The sequence below is a fragment of the Tachypleus tridentatus genome, chromosome 2 (assembly GCF_004210375.1).
Source record: "Tachypleus tridentatus isolate NWPU-2018 chromosome 2, ASM421037v1, whole genome shotgun sequence".
Classification (NCBI taxonomy): Eukaryota; Metazoa; Arthropoda; class Merostomata; order Xiphosura; family Limulidae; genus Tachypleus; species Tachypleus tridentatus.
This window is the reverse complement of record NC_134826.1, coordinates 68,661,173-68,689,066: the sequence shown is the minus strand read 5'-3', so window position 1 is coordinate 68,689,066 and position 27,894 is coordinate 68,661,173. Positions and strand designations below refer to the sequence as shown.

The following is a 27,894-nucleotide window of genomic DNA, read 5'->3' as shown; positions in this document are numbered from 1 at the left end:
TTAGAGCATTAAAACGAAAGGGTTTTCATCTTTACTATGGTACACATTGATTACATATATGTCTGAAGCAGCGTTTCTGTGCGTGACAGAGATGAGGAAGTTAGACTTTAAAGTCTTTAAGCTGTTTGGAGAAAGTGCTTTTAGTTAGAACAACAATATCAATGTCGTTTAAAGACGTCTAAAGCAAATAAACACGTTATAGATAGGCCGCTTATAAAATCATTCATACGTTAGTGTGATTCACACTAATTGACAAGCTGTTCACTCATCACAAGATTCATACACCTTGACAAGCTGGTCACTCACAGAATGCTACCCTAGTAAGTTTTGTAAGTATATCGATTTCGTTTAACATTATACTAGTTCAATTAGTTTCGTTAAAGTGTAGCATTATACAGAGAGCCTAGCCACTAAACGAACTAACGACAGCTGACAGAGCTTCAAACTCCACTTTTTAGGTGATAAAAATATTCTATGTGAGTAAATACGTTTTCGATTTGGTGGGAAGAGAATTTCTTGTAGATGTTTAATAAGTTATACAATCTTGTAGTTATATGATGGTAAGTCATACCATCTGGTACTTGTGTGATAAATCATACAACATTGTATTCGTGTGTTGGTAATAGCTAAATGTATTCCATTTGATATTTACCTGTAGAAAAGTAGAACAAAAAACATCTGATGTATGAACTCACTAAAAATATATTATGTAAACTTTCATGGGACTATTCTTAAGTTCTAAAAACATCATTGGTCCTAAGGCCAATTGGTTCTAATTAGGATTCTTCTTATCAATATTTGGCGAAGTCTTGATGAAAGTCGATACTAAACAGGATACAGTGCAATTTATGAAAACGACACCAGACCTTATGTAGTTTATATGAAAAAAAATATCCATTCGTATAGCATTTGTTAGATTATATGAACAAACGTATAGCGCTAGTCAACATTATATGAACACCTGCATAGCATTTCAAAGCATTATATTTATCCAAAATAAAGCAACGATTTCACAGTTTCATATGGAACATTACCTGACATACAAGTTTCACAACTTGGTATGAAACACTACCTGAAATACGAAACACAGTTTCATAGCTATGTAATACTAACATTCTGTTAGTAATTTAAATACCTACTCGATGAACATAGTCGTTAACATTTAAAGCCATGTGACATCTATTACACTACCACGTGCCTACATCACGTAGGCCCCCAGCTCTTTAGCAACGCTACCTGTAGTTTTTATTGCTCTCATTCCACTTCGATAAACTTAATTGTGTCAATTTCTTCGCAACTTTAGGATATATACTTGAAAGATACTGGACCCAAAACTTACCAATGTCGTATCAAATGCTCCAGTTAACTCTATCTGATAAGTATGAATATGACAGAAAGTAAAATCAATTGCATTAGAATGACTTTCTGGTATGCGAAGTATTTTTTATTTATCTCTGGGCACAGAAAAACAGTCAGGCCCGATGAAGGAATTGATTAGACAGCTGTATGATTCAGACATCTATCCCACTCTCTATCTCTCGGTGATTTTTTTAAATCGATTTCTTTGTGACTGATGTTTCTCCTACTGTCACATGGATTTTACTTCCGCAGTTCCATTAACAGAAGTTTATCCTGATGACAAATGTCAACAGCAACCCGAACTATTGGTCTGGGTTATTACACGTCTGGTTGATCACAGACGATCTTTCATTGTTAACATTCAATATAAAGATTATTTACATTCTCTCTCTCTTAAATATCTCCAGTAAATTGTTTACAAAGGCAAAGTAAAATAGGTAGACCTACTTAACAAACTAGTGTATTTGAAGTCCAGTTTCTGATCCTATCTAGACGAATAGTGTCGAGGTGAGTACAGCAGCGAGCGTCTATCATTTAACGTATTAAAACCGATGTGGCGAAAATTAATTTAACGCGTTAGAATCGCGCAAACAAACTTAAGTTAACGGGTTAAAACCGGTGTGACCAAAATCAGTTTGATGTGCTGAAACCGAAGTGGAAAGGGTCAGTTTAATGTGTTAAACCCAGTGTGGCAAGGATCAGATTAGAGTTGAAACCGGAACAACTTTTATCGTATTAAGTACAGTGTACTGTCTTAATTCTCTGGTACGAAACCTTTACATCAGTTTGTTTATCTCGACTTCCTTCATGTATTTAAACAGATACTAAACTAGGCGCTGGTGTTACCGCATGCTTTCATGATACCACAGATCTCTCACAAATAAACACTTTCGGGTATTGTGATTGGCATTTTCAACAACAGCTGAACAAAAGATATATAATTGTCAATATCATAGAAAGCACCATAATGATATGACTGCACAACAGTTTTTGTTTCTTGAACATTGTTGGGTGTTCCTTATAGATTTTTGGCTGCTGATCACGAAAATCACAACCATATTTGCCCATAACGTACAGTTTCATTGAAATCTTCAGTTTTGTCATGTTTTTTTTTCTTATATTTGTGTCCAAAATAAACAATATTTTGTGCAGTCTGAGCATGTCCAGGCATGAAATCAGGCCAAGTTGGAAGCTGTTCTGTCAAAGTATGCAGCCCGAGCAGGCCGGAACCAGCTTGACGCTGTCTCAGCAGGCTATAAAAGTGGCTTGCATACACAGATGCTGCTCACTGGATTAATATAAACCTTATAGTGTGTACGTATTGTTTCGGAATGTAGCATTGCCTCAGTAGCACTGTAACAAGTATGTTAGATGTTATAGACGATTTATAGATCGATTGGTGTCGGTCAATATGTCTCGTCAATGTTGTAATAGCCGCGATACATTCATGATTTTGCTATATTTGCGACGAGTATACGCTTGTTCATCAAAGACGCTCTATGACTGCTCTTGTAAATAAAGCATATCATCTGTACTTTGGCTGTAAAATTGGTGATCAAGACCAGGAATGGGCGCCTCACATTTGTTGTGTGGCATGTGCTGTTTGTCTCAGAGCTTGGCTCAGAAGCACTCAAAAGACAATGCTGTTTGCCGTCCCGATGATATGGCGAGAACAAAAGACCATGTGACGGACTGTTACTTCTATTTGTCGTCATGTGGCACGAGTCTCATTGCTGAAGGCAGATTAGGGTATTCAACTGACTTGTTTTTGGTAGAGAAACCAGACACATTAGTCAGTCTTCCAATTCCGAAACCACCAGAGGAATAAACCTCAGACGAACCAGATGAAGAAACTGCAATGCAGGGAACTGGCAGTGACATTGATCCGGAGTTTGAACTGTGCTCCTCAGTCGATCCACATCTCATAACACAGTCAGAATTAAACGATCTGCTGGGTTCGGGACTACAGGAATGGTGTTTGCTGTCACCAGGTACGAAAATTACCGTTTTTCGAAGCCACAAAGATGATATAACTAAATTCTTTGCACAAGTTGACAGTGTTTCTGTGTTGACACCGAAGGATTGTTCTCTGCTTTGGGCTGTGACTATAACCCGCAAGAGTAGCGTCTCTTTATTGATTCAATGTTAAGCCTAAAAGCTGTTCTGTTACACAATGACAACGTTCACCCTTCAATACCTATTGGCTATGCAGCACACATGAAACCTACGAGAACATGGAAATGTTGCTGAAGCACATCCAGTACAGTAAGTACAACTGGAATATCTGTGGAGATCTGGAAGTCGTTGTTCTGTTACTGGGACTGCAGCTCGGCTATACAAAGTACTGTTGTTTCATCTGTGAATGGGACAGTCGTGCCAAAGAGTCACATTATTCTAGACAGAGCTGGCCACTCCATAAAAAGTTAGTTCTAGGACAGAAAAATGTGGCACATGAACCGCTTATCAACCCGGCAAAGATTTTTTTGCCTCCTCTTCACATAAAATTGGGACTTTCGTGAAATTTGGGAACATCTATCTTAAATAACGAAAACCTTCGCCTTCTTTGTTTATTGATTTCATTTTTGTTGGCCATCAGATCAGACATGTTACGAGTGACAAGCGGTTCAAAGATCTGTTAGTTGGGCTGGAAAAGATTGCCTGGAAAGCCTTCACAAACTTTGTTGACAATTTTCTTGGCAATTACAGAGCTCCACATTACATTTAGCTGATAGACAAACTTCTCAAAGCATACAAAACAATAAATTTCAACATATGACTCAAGATTCATTTCCTCCACTCACACTTGGACTTCTTCCCCTCAAATCTCGGTGCTGTCAGTGACGAACACGGTGAAAGGTTTCACGAGGACATTGCTACAATGGAAAAAACGATATCAGGGCAACTGGAATCCGTCAATGCTTGCTGACTACTGTTGGACACTGCAACGTGATGTACCGGACGTTGAATACAAACGAAAATCACGAGCAAAACAATTATGTTGAAGTTAATAGCGTATTAGAAACATAAACGCAATTAAATACGTTATTGCCTTTAAACAATTAGCTGTATTTCTCAGAGTTCCTACGTGATCAAGCAAAACCAAAAGTATATTCGTGCATACCCACAAGGTACCTGTCACAATCAGCAAAAAACACTTTTCAGGAAGCAAAACTTTTCAAAAAAATTGTTGTGCAGTGTATTCTACTGTAAAATAGTTTTATCAAATAATTCCAAACATTTTATTTTTCCATTAATGTACAAAATGTTCAACATGAAACATGTCGAAATCAGCAGCTTTAAACACATACGTTCAACTTTGATGAAGCACCTCAAACTACAACAACAAAATGTTGTATAAACTATAACCAACATAGAAAGTGTTCTGTGTTCTGAAACTACTATGATTTACAAATACAGTTATATCGATACTTATTTTATGTTTACCAGATGTACGGCTTCTTAAACAATAATCGGATGGTGACAAGACTATTTTAATAATCAGTGTTAGTCACTTGGAGAATCATTTCTCAGTCGACTGATACCGAGAGGGAACCGTCCAGAACCTTCAAAGTCGAAAGTTATTTGTTTTATACATTAAAAGACCAAACATATATACAAGAGGAGAGTTCGTGAAATACTAACGATAACACGAGAACAAATCGTGAAGTAACAAGTTTAATACAGCAATATTTATAGACAGTAAAGTAACAACAGAAACGACGAAGCCGACGTGTTAGAAACTAGCACCGTAACAACAGTAACGACGAAGCCGACGTGTTAGAAACTACTATTGTAATAATAATAAAGATGTCAACTTTCATAAAGAGACCAATGTCGAGACCTACAGATATCAACTATCACTTTACTAGAAATTATACTGATTTTGTTTTTGTTCGTTTTGAATTCCGCGCAAAGCTACACGAGGGCTATCTGCGCTTTTATTACACGGACATGTTTTGATTGTTGTTGTTGTTGTTGTTGTTTGGAATTTCGCACAAAGCGACTCGAGGGCTATCTGTGCTAGCCGTCCCTAATTTAGCAGTGTAAGACTAGAGGGAAGGCAGCTAGTCATCACCACCCACCGCCAACTCTTGGGCTACTCTTTTACCAACGAATGGTGGGATTGACCGTCACATTATAACGCCCCCACGGCTGGGAGGGCGAGCATGTTTGGCGCGACTCGGGCGCGAACCCGCGACCCTCAGATTACGAGTCGCACGCCTTAACGCGCTAGGCCATGCCGGGCCCCGATGTTTTGATACAGGACAATATGAAATCAATGATTGTTACTCTAACTTTTTACAATACCAAATTTTCTTTAAGTTATAAAAATTAATCCATTTGAATAAGGTATGCGTGGCCTACCATATAACGTTGCAACAGAAATATTTTCGTTATTTAAAGTTTCTGTAGCTAAACAAATCTTCACTCTGAAATAGATTCCTGTCTTGAAGTTTATAGTATATTCATTACAAAATCTAATTTTGTCGTGGTTTCAGTAGTACTTAAAGTGACAGTCTTTCTTCAAAAGAAACTTGTTTAAGTATTCCATAAGGTTAGAAATAAATCTACTCGATTGACACTTGTAAGAGGAGCTTAACACTTAAGATGAACTTCTGAGACAATCCATAATACAGTACCTTACTAATGGCGTCATTCTGAACGTTGCATTGTGCGAGACACGAACAGAGGATAGGAATCACAGAGTATCTATATCATCTTTAAGAAAGCTTTCCACAATCAGTCAGGAGGAGAACATATACATTATATGACTTCCACAGCATATAGTAAGGAACTCTTCATTCTCTTAAGTATCAATTGCTCTTAAAAAGAGTGACGCTAGAGGTTGGACTGAAGTTTGCAGTATTCTTATATTTATTAAGAGTAAACACCCCTAGCGGGAATAAGTTAAGCTCAACTATAAAATAATTCCACTTAGTAGAGTAGAAACACCTAGAGGATAAGTCAAATATGGCATGAAATATTTAAAACCATTTTCGTAACTATTGTTATCGGTATTATTAGTAACACTGCATTCATCAATAGTGTTTCTATCCTAGCTAGGATAACCACTGATATAATGAGATTATAAATTATTCAGTTTGATATTACACGTTTGAAAATGTATTGACTTTGTTAATATCGTAATTTATAGTTTTGGTAAAATAGGAAAGATTAGTGGGCTCGAGAGCTGTCTAATTAAAATATACTCTATAACCCAGCGCAGCATTAAACAGAAAACTGACGCGCGATATTAAGTTTTAATTTGTAGCATGCGACAAGTTAGGCTTACCAGAAATAAGAGGCGTGGTTGAGGTTCAGAGTGTGGCCTTTCTTGAAGAGCTTTCAGAAGGCCCAGCAAGTCAGCTGTTTTTACTTTCTTGAGAGACAAACCAAGGTTTTCCAGTATGTTACCTTTCAAAAGAAAATAAAACAATGCCGGAACAACTGAACTGATTGGTGACGTTTTGTATGTCGTCACTGGTCCTCAGTTGACAAGACAAAGAATATTATCATTATGATTAGTTTGAACTTCGCACCAAGCTTCACGAGGACTATCTGCGCTAGTCGTCCCTAACTCAGCAGTGTAAGACTAGAGGGAAGACAGCTAGTCATCAACACTCACCGCCAACTCTTGGGTTACTTTTTTTTACTGACGAATCTTATTGACCGTCACATTAAAACGCCGGCACGACTAAAAGGGTGTGGTACACCCTTACCACCTTCATAAGTACTTCAATAGCAAGACCAGATAAAGCTGACTAAACCAAGAATTATGTGAAAGAGCCACTTTTTAAAAGATATTGCAAATGATAGCTGGTTTCCTTCAAGTCTGTTAGTTGAAATTTTGGAACACCTACCACATATATGAATGAACAAAACAAATCTTATTGTAGACGAAATACCTAAACACAAACAATAATCATGTCATACGAGACGCACTTCGTGATTTCCCTCAACAATAAAACCAGAGTAGAGCGAAGATTCAGTAACAAAGTGCATTGTAGTCTTATTTCAGCAAGATTTAAATTTTTATACGAGAGCAGAAGAACTTTACACATATCTTAACTTGGTTTTCCAGAGTGTACACCTGTGAAGATATAGATACGGATCGAACAGTAGCGATTTTCAAGCCCACCAGTGGCGTCTGACAGACTCATTACTAGTTTCCCTGTTTTATCCGTAATTTGGGTTCCTTTTGTCTGAGTAGAGTCTGATGACAAACACTTAATATAGTTTAAATTCTTTCTCACTAGACTCACCTGATGCAGGATGTAGTGAACATGTCTATCGAAGTACGAATTGAGGTAAATATATCTATTATATGATATATTGTCTGTCGGATATTTCTCAATTCATCCAATATTCGTGTTAACGCAAAGCCTTTTCCTTTTCTTAAAAATAAGGAAGAAAAATCAGAGCTCCAATAATTTTCAGTGCCAGTTTTATTTCCTGTCTATTCATGGATAGAATTCGCTCGGCCTCATGATATGTAGCTGGAGTGTCTTTGAAAGCTGAGCGCGTGGAAGCCACAAGCAGTTTGCATAACTTAAGATGGATTTCAAATTGTCCAGGAGCCGCTATCGATTGTCAATAACAACACCTAGTGCCTGTAAACACCATATCTAAGGTACTTTTGTATATGAATAGTGTTATTTCTCACTATTCTAAAATATCTTTAATGACACATTTTTCGCAACAGTAAACTCTAAACAGGTTAATACGTACTGTAGCGCAGCATCAACACGTACTGTGAAACAATTAACACATGCCAAGGTGTACAATTAACACGTGCCGTGGTACGTAATTATTACGTGCTTTTATTCTCAATGGTGAAGAGAAAATTTAAGATTTTGATGTAAATACTTCATTTAATCTAGGCTTTGTCTTTTTTAAAGTTCCGGTTCATAATGATTATCATGGAAGAATGGTAATTGTTGGAGAACCTCTACAGTGAGACTGTTAATGTGGTGTAACATACATAATACGATGTACATTACTCAATGAAACAATCTTTTGGAACAAAATAATGGTACGAAGACTAGAAACTAGTTTTGGTGGATTAATGCGTCCATTTTAGTCTTCAAAGATCTCTGTGAGAGATAATTTTACATACCTTCAAAGTTAAAATACAGGTTTCGATTCCGCGCAATATACACAGAAATTGTCCACTGTGACGTTTTTCGAAAAATAAATATAGATCAAAGTCCTTGAAGTCTAATAAGAGACATGAAACTGGGTGTCGAAACGGTTATTGTATTCCCAGACTGTTTTCTTCGTTTATTTATTTGTAAAGTTTTGGAGTTTCTAAAGTCTAGTAAACTGAAACAGTTCCAGGTTTTTAATCATTTTTTCTCACATCTACTTGATTAAGAAGCATATCGAAAGTTTAAAATTGGTTGTAAAGTGAATCTAGTCTGTTTATTTGTGTTTAAATCTGACTATTAGTAATCTGTTACATGTTAAACGTAAATGTATCTTTTGTGATATTTTAATTTCGATGTATTCATGAGACAGTTGAGTTGGTTTCTCAGAAATAATTATGTATGGAACTATTTATTTATGACAGTTTTTATATGTGAAACATTGTTGCTTTCATTTCAGTGGCGTAATGTCCAGTACAAAAGGAAATCTTACAGAGGCATCATTTTTAAAAACATCTTGAAATTTGCACTCTATTTTGAATATGAAATAACTAACATAAGAATATTCAACTAGAAGTACTCTTATTTTCTATTCTTAAAACTAGAGTTTAGGCAAATATTTCGCATTTTCAACACAATTAAAATGGTTTGTTTCTTTTAAGCGCAAAGCTACAAAATGAGCTATCTCTGCTGTGTCAACTATGGCTATCCAATACAGATTATTCGCATTGTAAATCTGTTTTACATTTAAGTGAACATATGGCTGTAAATCGGATATAATTACTTTGGAATACATTTTAATGCATTAGCAAAGGTCTGAAATGGCATTTATGTTATTGTTAGGCTTACATGTTCATAGAAAACAATAACAAAAGGTTGACTGACGTAATTCTAAGTTTATAACTTTTTATTCCACACATCTTCCACCTCACCGCCCACACAAATCATGCTCTAAGTATTTTGCTGTGAAATAGAAAAGTGAAATTTAAATATTAATACGAATAAGAAGGCCGAACACAAAGGTCTCCCCAGGCATCACAGCGGTGTGTCTTCGGACTCATACTGCGAAAAATCGGGTTTCAATACCCGTGGTGGGCAGAGCACAGATAGCCCATTGTGTAGCTTTGTGCTTAATTCAAAATAATCAATAAATCAATCAACCGAATACACAGATATGCATAAAAATACTGTCATAAAGAACAAGGAAATCAGATATCATTTACAGTCTTTCGTCTAGTTTCAAGATTCGATCTTCAACCTGTCTTGAATTAACAAGTGTTGGCTTTGAGTACGTGAAGTGCCAACAGAATCGAGGTTTACTCATACTTCAGAGAAATACGTTAAACAAAGCGAGAGTCGAATTTTGTTTTTTATCTATTTGAAGTATGTTTGTACGAATAGGAAGTCTAAGACACCGCTGGTTTATATTCTCGTTCTTGTGTTGTTTTTCCTTTATTTAAAAACAAAATTGTAGGAAAGAAAAAAGTCCAACAAACTGTCGTTTTTTCCTCTGTTTGAAGTATATAAAAAAAGTCTAACCGCTGTTTCGCTTTGCTCTACTCGTGTTGTTTTCCTATATTTAAAGAATCAATGTATATAAAGGTCAATGTGTGTATCAGTCTGTTTGCTCATTATCGAACTACTGGATCGCTGAGCCAATCTCAACCAAACTTTGTGGGATGATAGACTGGAACAACTAGCAAGTTAATGGGGAGCTCACAACCGCTCACCCTATTACCGCTGCTAATGAGTATTAATTTTTTAACATAAATTACATCATAGATGACGCCACATTCTTATACTAAACAAAAAACACAATTAAAGTGAAACAGTTCCAGGTTTTTAATCATTTTTTTCTCACATCTACTTGATTAAGAAGCATATCAAAAGTTTAAAATTGGTTTTAAAGTGAATCTAGTCTGTTTATTTGTGTTTTTTCTGTAACGTACACAAACATCTTTTATCTCTTAGAGTGCGCTAATACTCTACAATGGGATGCAATGAAAATAAATGGCCGCTACTATAGCAGTACTACAAGATAAAGTCTATACTACAACCATCATAACGTTGATATAAAGTGCTGTTTGAGTTATACCCTCTTCCAACTTTGACCCGTGATCTTACAACTTAATCTCGTTAGATACTTCTGCGTCCAGTAACCATCAATTACTTCACAGCATGAAACTGTATGGAAGGATATTAAGAGTTGGGTGTTGAAAGCGGATAACAGAAAGCACCCTTACTGCCACCACCTTTTCGTACACAACAACATCATAATCATCAAGTCCACTCAGCTGGCAGGGCTACATAACACAACCATATCATGTCTACCGAGTCTTCTGGGAACTAGATTTTCATATTAAAAAAATCTATTATTTGTGCAAACAGAGAACGTTTGAGACTTGAGAAATATCTTATACATTTCTTCGATATATCAAATTAGTGTTTGCTTTTCGGCTTTCCTATCCAGACAGTACGCCCGACCACTTTTCGAATTGCTCGATTTTTCTTTATTTTTCTCTCATAGGATATTAATTATTTTACACTTTTTGCTTTGGTTAATTAATATGCCCCACACTGACTGGTATACTCATAGTCCTATGAATATTTATATATGTATAACAAAACACGTTTATGCTTGCTTTAATAGGAAAGATAATGTTCTATATTATGTATCCAAGAGAACTTCTACGAAGCATTTTAAAAGAAACATTTATTTCACTATAGGCTTTTATAAATAAAAACAGATTCGAAAACTTCAAAACAGCGTTGAATAAAAACGTTTTCACTCAAGTTATTATTCATAATTGTTTTGCAATAGGTTATTACTTCTATTACACTTACAAATGAAGCTTTCAACAACATTCTTAATACAAGATTATTCACTAAAACATCAAAAAATTCTATGAAGAAAAATGGTGCTCAAAGAGGCATCGTAACTTGTATTACAGACCCATAAAGATTTAGTTGAGAGGATGTATCGACATTTCATTTTGCAATATATTATTATTATTATTATTATTATATACAATATTTAATATCCAAATGTTTCAAGTATAATTTATTTCTCCGGGTTGATACCTAAATCCTTATGACTTCATTTAATAACTACTCGAACATCGTGAATAATTTAAAAGATAAAAACAAACAAACCTAAAGCTTATTTCAAATGTACATTCGCCTTTAACAGAGATCTCCCAATGGCATGTCTGCGGACGTACAATGTTAGAAACCGGGTTTCCATACCCGTAAGGGGCAGATAACAGATAACCTATCTGTAATAGAGATATATGATGATCAAATAATTGTTTATTTGCAAATAAGCACAAGGTTTTAGAATGGGCTATTGGGGCTCTGCCCACAATTGATATCGAAACCCGGTTTCTTGCATTGTAAGTCGGAAAACATACTGGTGTGCCACTGGGGACTTGATCAAACGGTCAGTGATAAAACAGGTTTCATGGATCATTTACCTACTTTTTTTTTTACTAAGATTTTTAAAATTATATTTCATTTGTAGATATAGGTTTGGTTCTTGATGGGTGTTAGGTCGTTACTTGAACATAAAACAGTTTTTCTTCTCAAAGAAGTGTGTGTATGTGTGTGCATGTTCTTATAGCAAAGCCACATCGAGCTATCTGCTGAGTCCACCGATAGGAATCAAACCCCTGATTTTAGCGTTGTAGACTTACCGCTGTACTAGCGGGGATCGTCAAATAAGTGCACAACGTAGTTATAGAGTTAGCTTTCAACATAAGCAGAAACGCATTCCTGATGTTAGCAGCGATACAGTTTTCACGGTTTCATTTGGTTTGCTAAATATACATATATCACTATACAATAGCATTTCAAACTGTTTATTTTCTTTCTAACCACTGTCTTAGCTTCTCGTCACCACGTTTTTCTTCATTTTAATTAGTTTCGTAGTTTCAGTGTTTATGCTACAGTACGTTTGTTTACTGTAACTTTTTTCGTAGCTTCAATCAATACTCTTTAGTGAATTATTTCATCTTAAATTCTTACTACTTCAATTAAAATGTTATACTTCAATGTATACTTAAACGAGTAAAATATTATCATTAAGTGATAACAAATGATTGGCTATGAAACACTAAGTTTTGCCAACATGTTAGGTTTACCAGTAAATAGAGACTAGAAGTGCACTGGTATGAATATTATTAAACACCGAGATAGAACGGAATGAGACAATGCAGTGAAATTTGTGCCAATAAACACGAATATTCACTTTTAGATAGGGGCAACAATGAAAGTTCTATCGATTGGCTATCTCAAACATGCGCAGAAGGAATGATACCCTGGCGACAACAGTATAAAATAGAGAAACTCTCCACTTTTCATAGACCAGCGGTGACACTTAACGCCGACGTGACGAGACTGTCCAAAGGCTGAAATCCTCCAGTTAGAAGAACTGTCACCCACCTCTACGTCATAAAGAGTGAGTAGGTCTCTTGTCAAAGAAAGTACTAACTTTCAAAATAACACGTTACCTTACACCTTCCCATAAAGTCATTCAATGTTAGACAATACAACAAGTAGTTACTTTAACGATAAGACTTTCGTTTAATAGAACTTCTTAGATTTTGATTTCCTTTTACTAATTACAAAGTTACATAATGGCCTGTCACTACAGATATCGAAACCTTAATATCAGCGACACGAGCCTGTTGGTAAACCTGTTAAAAGCGTGTTAACAGTAAGAATTTGATTATATTATGCTGCTTGTGTTAAACATGGTTATATATATATATAACCGATAACTTATAACGATAACCGATAACGATATATTATATATAAACTCTTCTACAAGCGTCTAATAAACTTCTTTACGCGTTCAACGTGATTCAGCCTTTCTTTAAAGTCTATGGAAGTTCAAAACTTAATGTAGCTTAGTGCTTAACAATCAGAAATAAACAAAGCTATATGTACTATGCCAACCATGGCTATCAAAAATCCAGTTTTTAACGTTATAAGCCATCCCATTCACCGATTAGTTTCCGGGGTGAGCCACAAAACTATAAATATTACTTGCACTGTTTTTCTTTTAACAGTTACCGTTTGTCTAAAGAAAAGCATCACTGCGGTATTTATTATATCCGCTGCGGGAATCGAACCAAATCTATAAATTTAACTTTGTCCCGCCGGGGAACAAAACATACGAGAACCGACATTGAGTCTTTGTAACATAAGAGTAGTTTCGATAATAACTATGAAGAAGCCGTATGGTGAAACGTCTTGATAAAAGTCATCTTAAAGAGGCCAGAAGAGGAAACAACGAGATAATCTTCTGTATAGGATATGGAAGAGTTACTAGTTTGGTTTTATTTACAATGAAATATTATTTTCGCTGTATTTATGATATCAGTATTAACATTGGCTGCATTCAGGGATAGGAGAAAAAGTTATTGTTGCTACACTGATTATAGGATGATATACTTTGTAGTTGTAGGTACTGTTAAGATGGGATAGTGTTTTAACTCATTGTACTTATAACACCTTAGTGTTATTTTTGCTACGTTACGATAGAAGTGTCCATATCTTAGCTCTATTGACCGTAGAACAGTTTTTTTACGGATAGGATAGTTTGCGAATTTATGTAGTTACGTCGGGGACAATCTACTGACACTCTCTAGCCGAAACTTGGGTATATTTAGAAGCGAGAATCGAAATACGAGTTAAAGTATTTCCTTTGTGAAAGAGACTTAGTTTTAACCAGTTTCAATAATTTGTTATAAAGATCCGTCTTTGTTGTTCTGTTTCTCTTATGCAATTTTATTATTAATTTAAAAGAAATACTTAATAACTGCGTAATATGCCAATGAAACTACTCTAATCTTCAGATATAAAAGGTGAAAGTGACGCTACTATTAGCTGATTGGTTGTGTCATGTATAATCAATACACTGCATGAACACAGAAGGTTTTAGCGTCTATGCTAATTTAGCAATCAATATATTTGAACTATCCTAGTACAAATAAAAGAGTTGTTTCTCATGTTATGTCATATGCACTTAGTATTTTTGTATTGTGTTATATAGACTCGGTATCTCCAATGTGTTATAGAAACGTATTTTCATGTGTCATATAGACGTAGTATTTTGTGTTGTGTAATCTAGACGTAATATTATTCCTACATTGTGTTAGATAGGCATAGTATTTTGTGTTGTACTATTTAGATGCAATATTTCTGTTGTGTTATACAGTCGTAATATTTTTCATGTTATATAGATGTTGTATTATGTAAGTGTAGTAATTTCCACAGTGATGTCTAACGACAAAGTACAATATAATAAATATATTTTTCTTTGCTATATTTGTTGGACTTGTACTGTGTTAAGATATAGAACATAGCACTATTATCTGTGTTATAACCCTCGCGTTGTGCTGGATGCTATTAGATAGCGTTCTTCAAATGTCACAAAAGAATCCATTTTTCGCGATAACAAGTGCAAGTTACGTTACAATTTACAAACATTTATTTGTTCTAGACGTCACTTCTAGTGCAAACTATTTCATCTGTATCTCGAGTAAAATTAAGTACAAAAACTCCGCTATTTCTATTAATTAGATTATGTTTGTTCTGATTCTCGGGAAGTCTTAACATTCTCCAACTGTAGATATTTATTTTATTGGCACAAATTACGCAGGTGAGGTTAGTGGTTTACATATGCTGTTTCCTATTTGTTTGGAAGAAGTGGGCGTAGTAATGTAAGCTGCAAAAAGTATACATTTCGGAATAATCGTGAAACAGGTGGGACCAATTATTGATGTTTTCATAGAAAGCATTAATTGAGAATCAACAAGTTCAAAGACTTAACATTCTTTCATTGCTTCTTTATCGGACAACAAAACAACGTTTTGAACTCTTAAAATGAAACGAACGGTTAAGTTAAACAGTGTCAAGTTGGTTAGTAATCAACTGTGAATTCCCAAACGGTTGCTAAGTTTCAAAGAGTATAGAAAACTTGTTTTGTCCTTTGAACTTATAAAATAAGTAAGTTTTTCTTCCACTGAACTACATACACGACCCATATCACGCGTTATTTGTCTTTTCAACGGTACACATGACCTATCTTACTAGAAGCTGCAATTTATAACTCCAGTGATGCATTAGGTATTTACAGCTAGTAACCACGGTGATTCATCAGGAGCTACAGGTTGTAGCCATGGTGACTCATTAGCGATGTTCTCTTAAGAGTTGACTTATTAAACATCAGCTAAAATGGCCGATACTACTAATTTATTTCGTCAACCTTTTGTTACTTATTCTGTCAAGAGGGTAGAAACTTCTCGTCTCTAAGGCGGGTAGTTGTCAACAGGGTGTAGAACATAAACTACTCTTCAATGTCTATGTAAGCTTCGTATTACACGCCACAAGAAGGCGGTACTAATAAGATGCTGTTATTTTCTTTCGATCAAATTTTTTGAGATGAATTAGACAAATATCCGTTCCTAATCTCAAAATAATTGTACCTATCACTATCCTCGAGTTAATATTATGTAACCGAAAAGTACGATTTAATTGTAACTTATACGACGCACCAAGTCAGCATTATCTGGATAGTGGTTCTGTGGGAACGAACCATGAATCCTGGGACTTTCAGTATAAGCACAATAAATAGTAGGACAAGCGCGGTTTGCAAAGTGCTAGCTACTCGAGCTATGTTATTAATTATCTACAAAGTGCTAGTTAGTAGAGATGTGTTAATAGTTCTAAAATGTCTATAGAGTTCTAGTTAGTCAAGGTATCAATACTTATAGCACTGGAAATAGAAACACATTCTAAAGGTAGCCCATCCCAAAAAACCTCTAAAACAAGTGGAGATAATTTTTCGCAGTAGAATATATAAGCTCCAATCTGAACATAAGTTCTTCAATATTTACTCTAACATTATCTCAGTTCTGAGGTATATATAGGACTGAAGGAGTGTGTGAGAGACTAGTGAGATGTGAACTTGTTTCCCAGTTTTAAAACATCTTTACAGTCCACTTAATTTTGTGTAAGGTAGTAAAAACTGTCTCAGTTCAGCTGTCGATGAACATTCATCTTTCTTGTACATAGCTAAAACCTGTCATAAAGTTAGAGATAATTACTGATGCTGTTGTTTATAACCATCAGACAGCGAGGTGATTTAAACTGTTATAGATTAACATAGAATGTTTATCAAAATCAGCCAAAAAGCCATTAATAACCTGAAGAAACAAACTAATCCATTTTAAAATATTCTGGAACGTAAACGGTGAAAATGGGTTTCTATTAACGCGAATCAGTAAAGCAGCAAGCTCATGACCGTTACCATCCAAGGAAAAACACAAGATTATATATATTGGTACTTACTTGATAGCTATTACTTATGTTTGGCGACAAACTTCTCGAAAGCTCTTTCCTATATAGCAGTGGTTCTCAACCTTTTCTGACTTGCGGCTGACTACGACAACCTGAAAATTTTCACGGCATACCTGGAAAGCCTTAACGATTTTTTTTAGATACACGTTATACGGCAAGCGTTAAAAGCCTTATAATGAAAATCACGGCCAGAGTAAGCGATATTTATGTCATCTGCACATTGACAATACTATCGCTTGCTTTGGCCGTGAGTGTCGTTCTAAGGCTTTTTAACGATTTTGTGGTATAGCACAAAAAAATCTAAATTTTATTTTTACATACGTTTTCAATGTGACGCTTGTGCCTGCTTCCGAGAGCAAATCAAATTGAAGCAAGGCTCTAACGTAGATAAACAAGCTCGCATTTCATCATTGATTGTAAGAAGCCTCTCTCTCTTTCTGGCTTTTATTTCAGTCAATGCTGAAAATCCAATTTCGCAAAACCACGAAGATGCAAATGAAAGCAGAACTTCAACTGCTTTTGAACTGATTGCAGGATATGAATTATTAATTCAGATCCAAAACGAATCCAAGCTCTTTTCGAGAAACAATGACTGATAAAATTTGTCGTTTCGTAAATCAATGAGCTGTTCTTCCTCCTCAGTTGTAAGATTTGTTGTCTCGTTGATTCCGAATGGATAGGTCACCCAGTTATATTTGCCGACAGCAAGTGACGGGAAGTAATGTTTTAGTGCGGACCGTAGGTCGCTTAATGTGTTCAAAATTTGAGGGACAATTTTCTTCTTTGACGGACATTCGTTAACAGAAGGAAAACAATCCAGGACTCCTTTCGAGATCTTATTCTTCCACAGCGTCACCTTTTCATCGAAGGCCTTCAGTTTGGACTGCAGTAATAATGTTTTCAGATGGTCCTTGGAGACTTAAGTTCAGATAATTTAATTTGTCAAACAAGTCGGAGAGAAATTGAACCTTCAGCCACCAGACTTCATCATGAAAAGAAAATTCAAAACCTATTTCCTCAACCTCCAAGAAAGAAATTACTTCAGTTTTTAGTTGGACAAGACGTTTTAACACCTTTCCTTTCGAAAGCCATCGAACTTCAGTGTGATACAGTAGCTTTCTGTAGTTCGAATCCATCACCTCAGAGAAGAGAAAAGTCTAGATTGAAGTGGCCGAGACTTGATGAAATTTACCACTTGAATAACTTGATTCATAACAGACTGCAAATCTTTCGGCAAAGATTTGGATGCGAGCGCCTCTGTAAATCATGCAGTGAACAATCCTAATGTTTGGATTTTGTTGGCGCACCAGAGTGACGAATCCCTTCTTTTTTCCTTACATTGAAGGACAGTCATCGTTGCAAACGCTGACAGTTATTCCAGTGTAATTTGAAGAGCAAAATGTTTTCATTCGCCAACTCGAAAATGTCTTGGCCTTTCGCAGTACTTAAATCTTTGCAAAATAAGTATTCGTTTACGATTTTTCCATCTTTTATGTATCGAACAAAAGCCAGAATTTGAGCTTTTCCACTAACGTCAGTAGATTCATCAACTTGAAGAGACCATAACAGAGACTATTCAATTTCAGGCGCTTCGAAGTGTTCGCAAACTTGATCCTTCAAATCCAACGATAAGTCTACAATTCTGTGTGAAATTGTGTCATTGGATAGTGGAACTTGCTCAACATTTTTGGCGCCATCTGTTCCAAGCATAGTTTCAACGATCACTGCTAACGCTGGCGCAATGACCGATTCGGACTCTGTTTGCACTTTCTTGCGCTTTGCCAACAATTGAGCAACCTTATAACTTGCAATCAATCCTTTATCAGACAGCTTCATGTAGTTCACAAGCTTCCTTGATTGTTCATGTTGTTGAGCCGAGAGATTCTCGAAGCAATCTTTTGGTTTATCCTTCGCAACTGAATGTTTTGTTTCCAAGTGTCTCTTCAGTTTACTAGGAACAAGCGCCTCGTTCGATAAAGCTGCATTGCAGAGTAGGCAGAACGGTAATTGACAATGTTCCGATTCCAAAGCGATAAAACCGTAATTGATGTATTCGTTTTTGTACTTTCGTCCGATTCCTTGCTTTTGATTCAACACATTCTCTTTGCAGCACCAGACTTAAATATTTTTCCATGGATAAATGATAAAGCCAATTCATACACGATAAGCACGAAGTTCTGCAGTTGACACAAAATTCCTATCTACAGTGTAGTAGCTGTAGCTTATCGCAGAATGAGAACGTGTTCCAGAAAGCAGTTTGATAGTTTGATGCATCATTTATGACGTACGAAGCGCTTGTTGCGCCACAATTAAACTAACAGTCGAACCGTTACAGTCGAGAATAAAATTTAAGTATGAACTACTCAGTGATCGAGTTTAATGAAAACCATCGTATGTTTTTTGGAAGGTTTCAGAGTGTCTCTATACTAGCTTTTATTAACTGATGTGTTCGACTTGCTTGTAAAATCCCACAAAAGTTTAATGTGTTGCAAAAACACCGCGACACACCTGTCAATCACTCGTGGCACACAGGTTGAGAATCACTGCTCTCTAGCATATTAAATTGGTACCTGGAATTAAAGCAATAACAACCATGTGCTACACACGTGCTGTGCGGTGTAATCTCACACTGATCACATGCTAAAGTTGAAATGCCTTGTTATACAATAGTATAAAACATATGTAGTTGTCATTGACGTTTTATAAACTTATACTAAGAATATTCCAAACATCATTTTACAATTTCTGATCAAAAGGTAACTAACTCCTCTAATCAGTTTTGTAAAAGTACACTATCATAAAATAAAAGTTAAACCAACTCAGTACTTACAATCATTACATCTCAGGTTAACAACATTGTCGGTCTGTACTTGATACGAGTCTGCCTGTAAATAGAACTTAATAGATTCTATAAAGTTGAATTGGTTTATTGTGCATTGTTAGTATTCCGTTTTCTTCTCAGCGTCTTCTGTTTGTAGTCTAAACGGTTCTTTTTTTTTTTCTGTTAGTAGGCTACATCCTTATCCTTGACCTCTATTTGCAGACCCTATAATCTTATTCGCGACCTCTATTAGTAGTCCCTATTCTACCCAACGTTCTTCTATTAGTAGCTTTAAAAACTTCCAAAATTTGGAGTGCATCTGTGTTCACATCTTGTTGCTAGAGATTTGGTGTTGTACCAATTTATTGCAACATTAATGTGGATATGCTGATGCTAAAGATAAGTAAGTTTACATCAATGTTCTTTTGTTCAAAATACAAGTATCACTCCAGGTACATCAAATTTCAAACGTGTTATAAGAAAGGACATGTATTGGTTGTCACAACTGGAGATGAAAACAAAATAAGTGTGAATGGAGTTGTGTGCACCATATAGAGAATGGCGTATTTATATGTATATATACAAAGAAAAAATGGCTGATGTACTAAACAAAGTTTAGTAATAGACTCCAATTCTCTTACACGAATAACAGAACCAGGGGTAAGGTATTAGACATCCATTTTACTTTTATTTTGATCTAGAACAAACTAAACTGTCCATTAATGTGAGAGACACGTTTATCATAAGAACTACTTTCGTTTTTAATTTCACAACTTTAAGGAAGAATGTTAAAAAAATTCAACTGTGTTGCCGAGATAAGCAGACTAAATACATCATCTTGAAGTTTTCCAGTCAATATTACTTTTATTTGCTTGAATGTTTTCTTGTGGCTTTTTCCATGAGAAGGGTTGCCTGGCGTGTTTCCAAACCCCTGAAGTACATCAGAACGAAATGTTTTATTCGGCGCCACGAGCGGTAAAAAACTAATGGAGTCGACTGCGGGCGCGTAATGGGAGTGCTTGTCACTAGGTGCGTGAACGTTTTCTGACTGTCTCTTTGCATCAGTAGTTTTTGTTGTTTTTTATTGTTGTTAGAAAAACAGAAAGGGAGAATATACTTGTATCTATGTTTTTTTTAAACAAGAGGAATAAATTCGAAAAAGTTCGCTTTTAGGGTTCTCAGGGTTTATTTGAATGTATTATACATCCTTGTTTATTTAGCAGTTTTAGTGTAACCAAACGTATAGCAAAAGATGTGTAAAAAACAAAACAAAAAACTCTCATCATAAATAGTGTGATTGCTTTTTTGATAAAAAACCAAAAATGTTAGAAGAATCAAGTACAAACTCAGTAAAGAATGTTATGATCAGACGTTATACATACCAAATATTACTATAAAATATGATATGTTAAATTAAAAACTAGACAACTCTAAAGATAAGGAGTTCTGGTGAACTATAAGTTTATTTGAACTGGTGTAGATGGGAAAATTGTTTCCATATAACACTCAAACATTATTTGACGGAACAAATATTTCGTTGTGCTAAGACTGTTTCACGGGAATTTAAGTTAATAGTAACGCTTTATGCCAAATGTTATTTAATGTAACTTGCAGATGAAAATCCAACTAAAAGTATGAAAACAATTTCCGAGCCAAGTTTAGAACAAAGACTGAAACTTGTGCTAAACATAATTTGGCTACGTGAAACGGTCGTTCGAAGCGATTGACTGTTCAGTTTAATCTACGAGATTAGCAAATCAGTCATGCCAATTAACATTCCTGGCTAATTAATTAATTCAAACAGTTCATTCCGTATGACAAGACCTAACTGAACCATAGTGTTGGAAAGTTTAGCTTATTGGTTTAAAGAAGTCTTTCGTGAAGCAGATGTCACGTGACTTACCTGTAATTAACCATTTTGTTTGCTATATATTAGTATTACTAGCAGATATGATGCCCTAAGAGCAGTTGTTTGTGCTAGTAATTACTAATCGTAATATACAAAATTCATTGACAAAACTTAAAAACAAAAGGATTTTTCTGGAAAGAACGAGAAAAGTGTTCGGATCATACTGATAGAAGCTGCAATGTTGTAATATATTAAAAGTGCCATCTTTATTGAAAAAAAAAGCTGTTCTTAAGAACTTCAATTTTTAGTCCTACATTTACAAATTTCATCAAAAAGATATAATGAAACCCTCACGTACAGTCTTGGTGATAGTTGTGTTCTGTAATAAAGAAATAGTTGTTGTACATACAGTACTTTTTATAATTGTACTGAATACCCAACGTTTGAGATTTTTTAATGGATGTTTGTTCGTGGCGTCACATTTTATGTATTATTTCGGACACGTACATAAGACAGTTACATATATGTCCATTCTTATAAGGTGAGGCCGCTTTTAACTACATTGGTGTATCTCCGCTGTGTGCATTACTGGTATCGAATCCCGATTTTCAGTACCATAAACCTTCAAAGGGTAGAGGTTAATACACATAAAAATTGAAGTAATTTTTTTTAATATCTTAGAAAAATACTGATCTAACTGTTCTTAAGTTAAAGTAGGGAAAATAGCTAATCAACAACACTTGGTCTACTTTAAGCGAATAGTTGGGATTTGATACTTTTATAATGAATTAATAGGCAACACCCATCCACGACATTAGGAGCTTCTGCAATAACATAGGTTTAAGAAGCCGTTGTGGACAAAACTGTTTCCCGACTCTCGGTGTCTATGTGTGCGTGCGCGGAGAAAGGAAGGCCTGACTTTTTATGGATTTACTTTAAAAGTGACTGCAATTGGTAAATGGAAGTTTAGAACAAGACATGCAATATAGATTTCATTAAGTTTCGTTTCCTGTAAATTGTAGTTAGTTCTTAGTAATCTGTAATGTTCGTAGCAAATTACTGTGTACAAGACGCTTATATTTGTGAGAATATTATTGTTGTGCGCAAGTTGAAGAAGAGAGTTGTTTAATTTTGTAATCTAAAGTTATGAACGTATTTTCAAAATGTCCTTCAGTAACTCGCGGTAATGTAACATCATAATTTAGGGTTCGATCTGTGCAGATAGTCTATTGTGCAGCAGCTTTGCATGAAACCAAACCAGCAAACACAATTTTTTGAAATTTAAGTTAATAGAACTTTAAAAGCGACAGGCTAAATTATGGGATTTTTTCGAATTTTATTCCAATGAAATGCAGTTCTTTAATCGTTTTTAAGATCTCAGAAAATAGAAGAAATGTCATCGTAAGAATTAACAAGACAAAAAATACAACCCGTTATATATCAACCACAGTCAATTTAAATAATTATCTGTATATTCTGGAATTAGCAGCGACTTCATTTATTTTACCAAGTGATTACTTACGTATAAAAGATTCGCAACTCATTTCTTAGTTTATAAGTGTATTAACCTTGCTGGGATTATGGACGGAAATGTTAATACTGAGAGTACCCAACTGATAAAACTATATCCTAACATTCATAATTAAGCTTGTTTTGTAATTAAGCACAAAGCTATACAAATGACTATCGGTGCTCTGCCTAATACGGGTATCGAAACCTGGCTTTCAGTGTTGTAAGTCCGCAGACATAAAGCTGTGCCACTGGTGGGCGCATAAGTGAGAACAGGATATTTAATTAGCTGTATACATAAAAGTGTAGTTTTATTTTTGATCTAAGTAGGTAACCTTGCTCTGATCACAAGTTCACATGAACGTTTTTAACCTTAAATATTTTGAACTTATTTCGCCCACAGAATCTGACGTCATGAATTGCTTAGTCCTGAGCTTTATTTTGGGAGTTCTCCTCGTGGCAGAAACAGTCGTTGTCACGCCTTACTCCCTTGATGGTAATATTTATCTCTATTTTAGACCTAACTGTCTTTTCCTTAAGGTAAATACAGGTTTCCGATAGTAGTAAACATTTAAAAGTTGCTAAAACTAATATTTCAAAGTTCACATTACTATATTTTACTTAATCGTAAGTTAATTAAAACACTGACATCTAACATACAGTAATAGGTATGTCTCATCATTTGCCTTTCTTATGTTTTTTTAAAGTAAGAAGATCTGCTCCGATAACGTTAACCAGTTTTCTTATATCTTTACAGAGGAGAACAAGCTGGAGTCGTACAGAGATCGAATTCAGGACGTCTTGCCCTACGCAGACAAGTAAAGAATTCGACTATTTTAGTTTAGAATTAGTTCATGTAACTATCTGTTATCAGGTCATACGAAAGTGTTTTCTTTGCGATGCACCAAAACAAACATCTTGAAGTAATTAAAAACAAAATTACATCTGACTGTACTGGACAAACCACTATATTTTGTTAAAGTTGAAATATATTTGCCAACATTATAAGCAAACCTATAAATGTCATTTTGTAGAGATTTTGGTTAAAAGAACTGGTCGTAGTTTAACAAGCTAGAGAAAACAGTTCCTCCCAAAAAAGTGCCTAGTGTTCCCTTTCATTTTGATGGTAGTGCAGGGGAAAGAGTGTGAGTCAGGGTTATTAAAACAAACTTATGTTTGTAGAGCTGTGTTAAAGTTTTTCTTATTACGATTCTAAGCTTTTCATAAAAAATCTGTTTAACAAAACAATCAACAATATATCTAACAATGCAAAAAAAAAACGCCATCAACAATACCAACAATGATACTGCCCGGCATGGCCAAGCGTGTTAAGGCGTGCGACACGTAATCTGAGGGTCGCGGGTTCGCATCCCCGTCGCGCCAAACATGCTCGCCCTTTCAGTCGTGGGGGCGTTATAATGTTACAGTCAATCCGACTATTCGTTGGTAAAAGAGTAGCCCAAGAGTTGGCGGTGGGTGGTGATGACTAGCTGCCTTCCCTCTAGTCTTACACTGCTAAATTAGGGATGGCTAGTGCAGATAGCCCTCGAGTAGCTTTGTGCGAAATTCAAAAAACAAACAATGATACCAACAATCCCTAAGGCCTTCTTGAACAATTACTTTGTCTATAATGTTTATTTGTTCTCCTAAATGGTATTAAACACACACTGGAATATAAAAAAACAGATCAGAGACCTCTAGGTTTCACACAATTTTTCCTAATTCTGAACATCAAGTAAGAGAAAAACAAAATCAGTCCACGTCACCTGAGTCAACAAGTCTGAATCGAATGACTTTTTTCCTTTCTTATAAAGCACCCACGACTAAACATACGAAACTTTAAGAGCACCGCATCTCCAACCTGACATCCTCGGACTTCCAATCCGTTACATTATACAACAGGGCGGTCACGCTTGGGTTTCTAAATGGAGTTTCTGGCTTATTTCAATTTAGTATTATATAACAGTTAACAAAACAACTGGTCGAAAAGACAGTCTAAATAATTTCACGCGATATCTTATTTTTCTGATAATTTCTCTCCCAAAACAAGATTTTGATTCACTTATCTTTTAATAATGTTTTACAAAACTAAATGTTTTTTTTAATGTAAAAACAAAACAAACGATTTTGTTTTTTCAGGAGAAGCTGTATTCCCAGAAGTGGAAGCTGTGACAACCGTCCCCATTCTTGCTGTGGCGGGTCTTCTTGTCGATGTAACCTTTGGGGCACTAACTGTCGCTGCCAAAGACAAGGCCTGTTTCAAGGATGGGGCAAATAATTTCTTTGCTATTTCTGTTGTTTTTAGTGGCGCCCCTATCTGGTGCTCTCTGAACTCAGTTTTAGTTGTTTGCCTGAACCATAAGCAGTTGTTGTGAACATTAGTGACCGTTATGTTTAATTGTTAGCGGTCGAAACTTTTGTCTTTATTTCTATATTATCACTCACCAGTGTATAGACCCTATCACAGGTAGCTTTCAAGGTTTGTAGTTCATATTTACTAACATCCCACGATTAAAAAATTAAAATGCTAAGCTCCGAGTAACTAGTGAAAGCAGGGTTGTATTAAACTACAAGTTCAAATGGTTCCATTGTAATAACCAAGAAATAACAAGTTAACAAAATTAGTAATTTACAAAACTTCAGTTATTACTATTATTAAGAAAAATAAAGTCGACTAATCTATCGCGTCACTGTCTACTAAAACAGTGTTTTTTAAATATCATGCGTTACATTATACGCAGATCAAGTTAAATAATACAAAATAATTGCCAATAATTAATATTTACAAAATAAAGGCAAAACTGATGTCATTGTTGGAGACTTGAGGCTTGTTTTTATAAGAGTTATTTACACTATGTACAAATGGTAACTTAACGATTAACCTTGAGATTCGACGAGATACTGTGAGTGTGTGTATAATTAGATATTTAATCAACGTTTCCTGTTCTTACACTCAATACTATTACTACTACCACTAATAATAATAATGTGTTTTTAATAACCTTATCATATTATATTAATTTCTGTCAATTTTATATATTTTGCTTGACCAGTCAATTATAAACGTTCTGATTGGTTTAATCCTAATGGCTGTCAATTTTAAATGTCTAATTGGCTTGATTTTTAATTGACAGTCGTTTATAAATGTTCCCATTGGCCAATGACTTAATTGTAAATTTTAAATGTTCTTATTGACTTATATCACAACAATTTAATTTTAAAACAAAAATTTAAAACATATTTAAATATAAAGTACAGACAACAAGTGTGTTAACATAAGAGTGAAACCTTCCCACAGTGATATACATTTTAACCGTGGCAGGTATTTAGATAGGAAGAGTTATGTTCACCTTCAACCCGTTACACGAGCACACTGTTCTTGCTGTAATTTACGCCAACAGTGTGGGTGTTAAAATATGTTTTGTTTCCAACAGTTCAGGTTAAAAGAAATCGGCCAAACCACACACTAGTAAAATTTTTCATACGGTTCTAGGCAGAGAAATTAGTATTTTAACGGTCGATTAAACAATAAGTAGAAGAACAGTACTTATTTCAAGTTATGAATCGATCAGTTAGCAATTATTTAAGTGCTGAAATATTCACGTTAGTAAAGCGCCATCTATTATAGATATTCTGCAATATAGAGTCCCACTGTATTTCTTAGAATTCCATTTTAGTTGTTTTTTTATCATGTAGTTAGTAATTATCTTTAATAGTCTTGTTTATAAATATTACTATAACAACTTTTAAATGCGAGTAGTGTAGATGACTAAAATAACGTTACCGTGAGGCATACAAACATATCGACAAAAGAGGGATTGCGAATTATACGGGTAAAACCTAAACACTTTCAAAACTTGAACAAACCTATTTATTAACCATCTATATTTCTGAAAATAAACAGTAAAAGTAAACGACCGTGTGAAAATCCCGCATATTCTTAGTTACTATTGTTTTTGTAATTAAACATTTAGGCCTATTTCTTACGAACCCAGCGCGTTGCTGAAACATTTTAGAATGGACGGCAACTGTCTGTTGTGTATATACAAGTGTAGAGGACGACGTTTCGAAAGTCTTTCGTCTTTGGACTTGAAGAGGAAAGGCGGAAGACTTTCGAAACGTCGTCCTCTACACTTGTGTATACATAACAGGCAGTCACCGTCCATTATAAAAAGTTTCATCATGAATACCCTGCCTAAACAATCTATCAAAGAATACCAGCGCGTTGTTGCTACACAATAACAAACTTTGCATTCGAATTTACCTATTGTGCACTGATGTACAATTCTGTATTGTCGTATTACAATTATTTAACACTTTGTATTCCGAGTAAAATATTGTTCAATCCTGTTCTTTCGAATTTGTTCTTTAATATTGTCTTTGTACATCTCAACTGCTTGGTGATTCAATAAACACGTGGTATGGAGCATGGAACGACGTTAATAGTTTTGGTATTCTAAAAGCCACGACTAACATGTAAATTATCACTGCTGCATAATTTCAGTTCTTGTAAACCCGATTTCCATACATCAATAACCTTAATGTAGTTTTTTTAGTGAACAGTCAGTGGCGGCCCCAGGGGGGGATGAGGTAAACTGTGGAGGGGCTTCCCAAAATGCAACCAACATGAAATGAAGTATAGATGGTAAATTATAATAATGTAAATACCAAGGTACATTTCAAAAAGGTGTGCTATTTTGAACTGCGTTTTCAATGCAGTTTTCATTGGAAACTCATACTCTGATTAATAATTCATTATTACAAATTAGAAATAATCTGTTTATGAAAAAGAGGAAGCTCACCTAAATTCCACCCAAGGTAATACATAATAAAGAAAATCAAGATTA

The 27,894-nt window shown here is 35.1% G+C and overlaps 1 protein-coding gene across 2 annotated transcripts; it reads left to right on the top strand.

Moving 5' to 3' along the window:
• The first annotated feature begins 241 nt into the window (after positions 1–241).
• LOC143244130 (xibalbin-1-like) lies at positions 242–27,481 on the top strand. 2 transcript variants are annotated; one of them, XM_076488260.1, is made up of 4 exons: positions 242–329; positions 23,451–23,543; positions 23,805–23,865; positions 25,187–27,481. In XM_076488260.1, the coding sequence occupies exons 2-4, from the start codon at positions 23,462–23,464 to the stop codon at positions 25,323–25,325; spliced, it is 282 nt and encodes a 93-aa protein (XP_076344375.1). In that variant the 5' UTR covers positions 242–329; positions 23,451–23,461; the 3' UTR covers positions 25,326–27,481. The 2 variants fall into 2 exon arrangements, with proteins under 2 accessions (XP_076344375.1, XP_076344374.1); XM_076488259.1 differs by lacking the exon at positions 242–329 and adding an exon at positions 12,811–12,960.
• Positions 27,482–27,894: the final 413 nt, after the last annotated feature.

Bases quoted from the DNA above. Each gene is read 5' to 3' on its own strand.
- LOC143244130 (XM_076488260.1), top strand. From the start codon at position 23,462: ATGAATTGCTTAGTCCTGAGCTTTATTTTGGGAGTTCTCCTCGTGGCA. The intron at 23,544-23,804 runs GTAATATTTATC...ATATCTTTACAG, and splicing joins CACGCCTTACTCCCTTGATG to AGGAGAACAAGCTGGAGTCG. The intron at 23,866-25,186 runs GTAAAGAATTCG...TTGTTTTTTCAG, and splicing joins GTCTTGCCCTACGCAGACAA to GAGAAGCTGTATTCCCAGAA.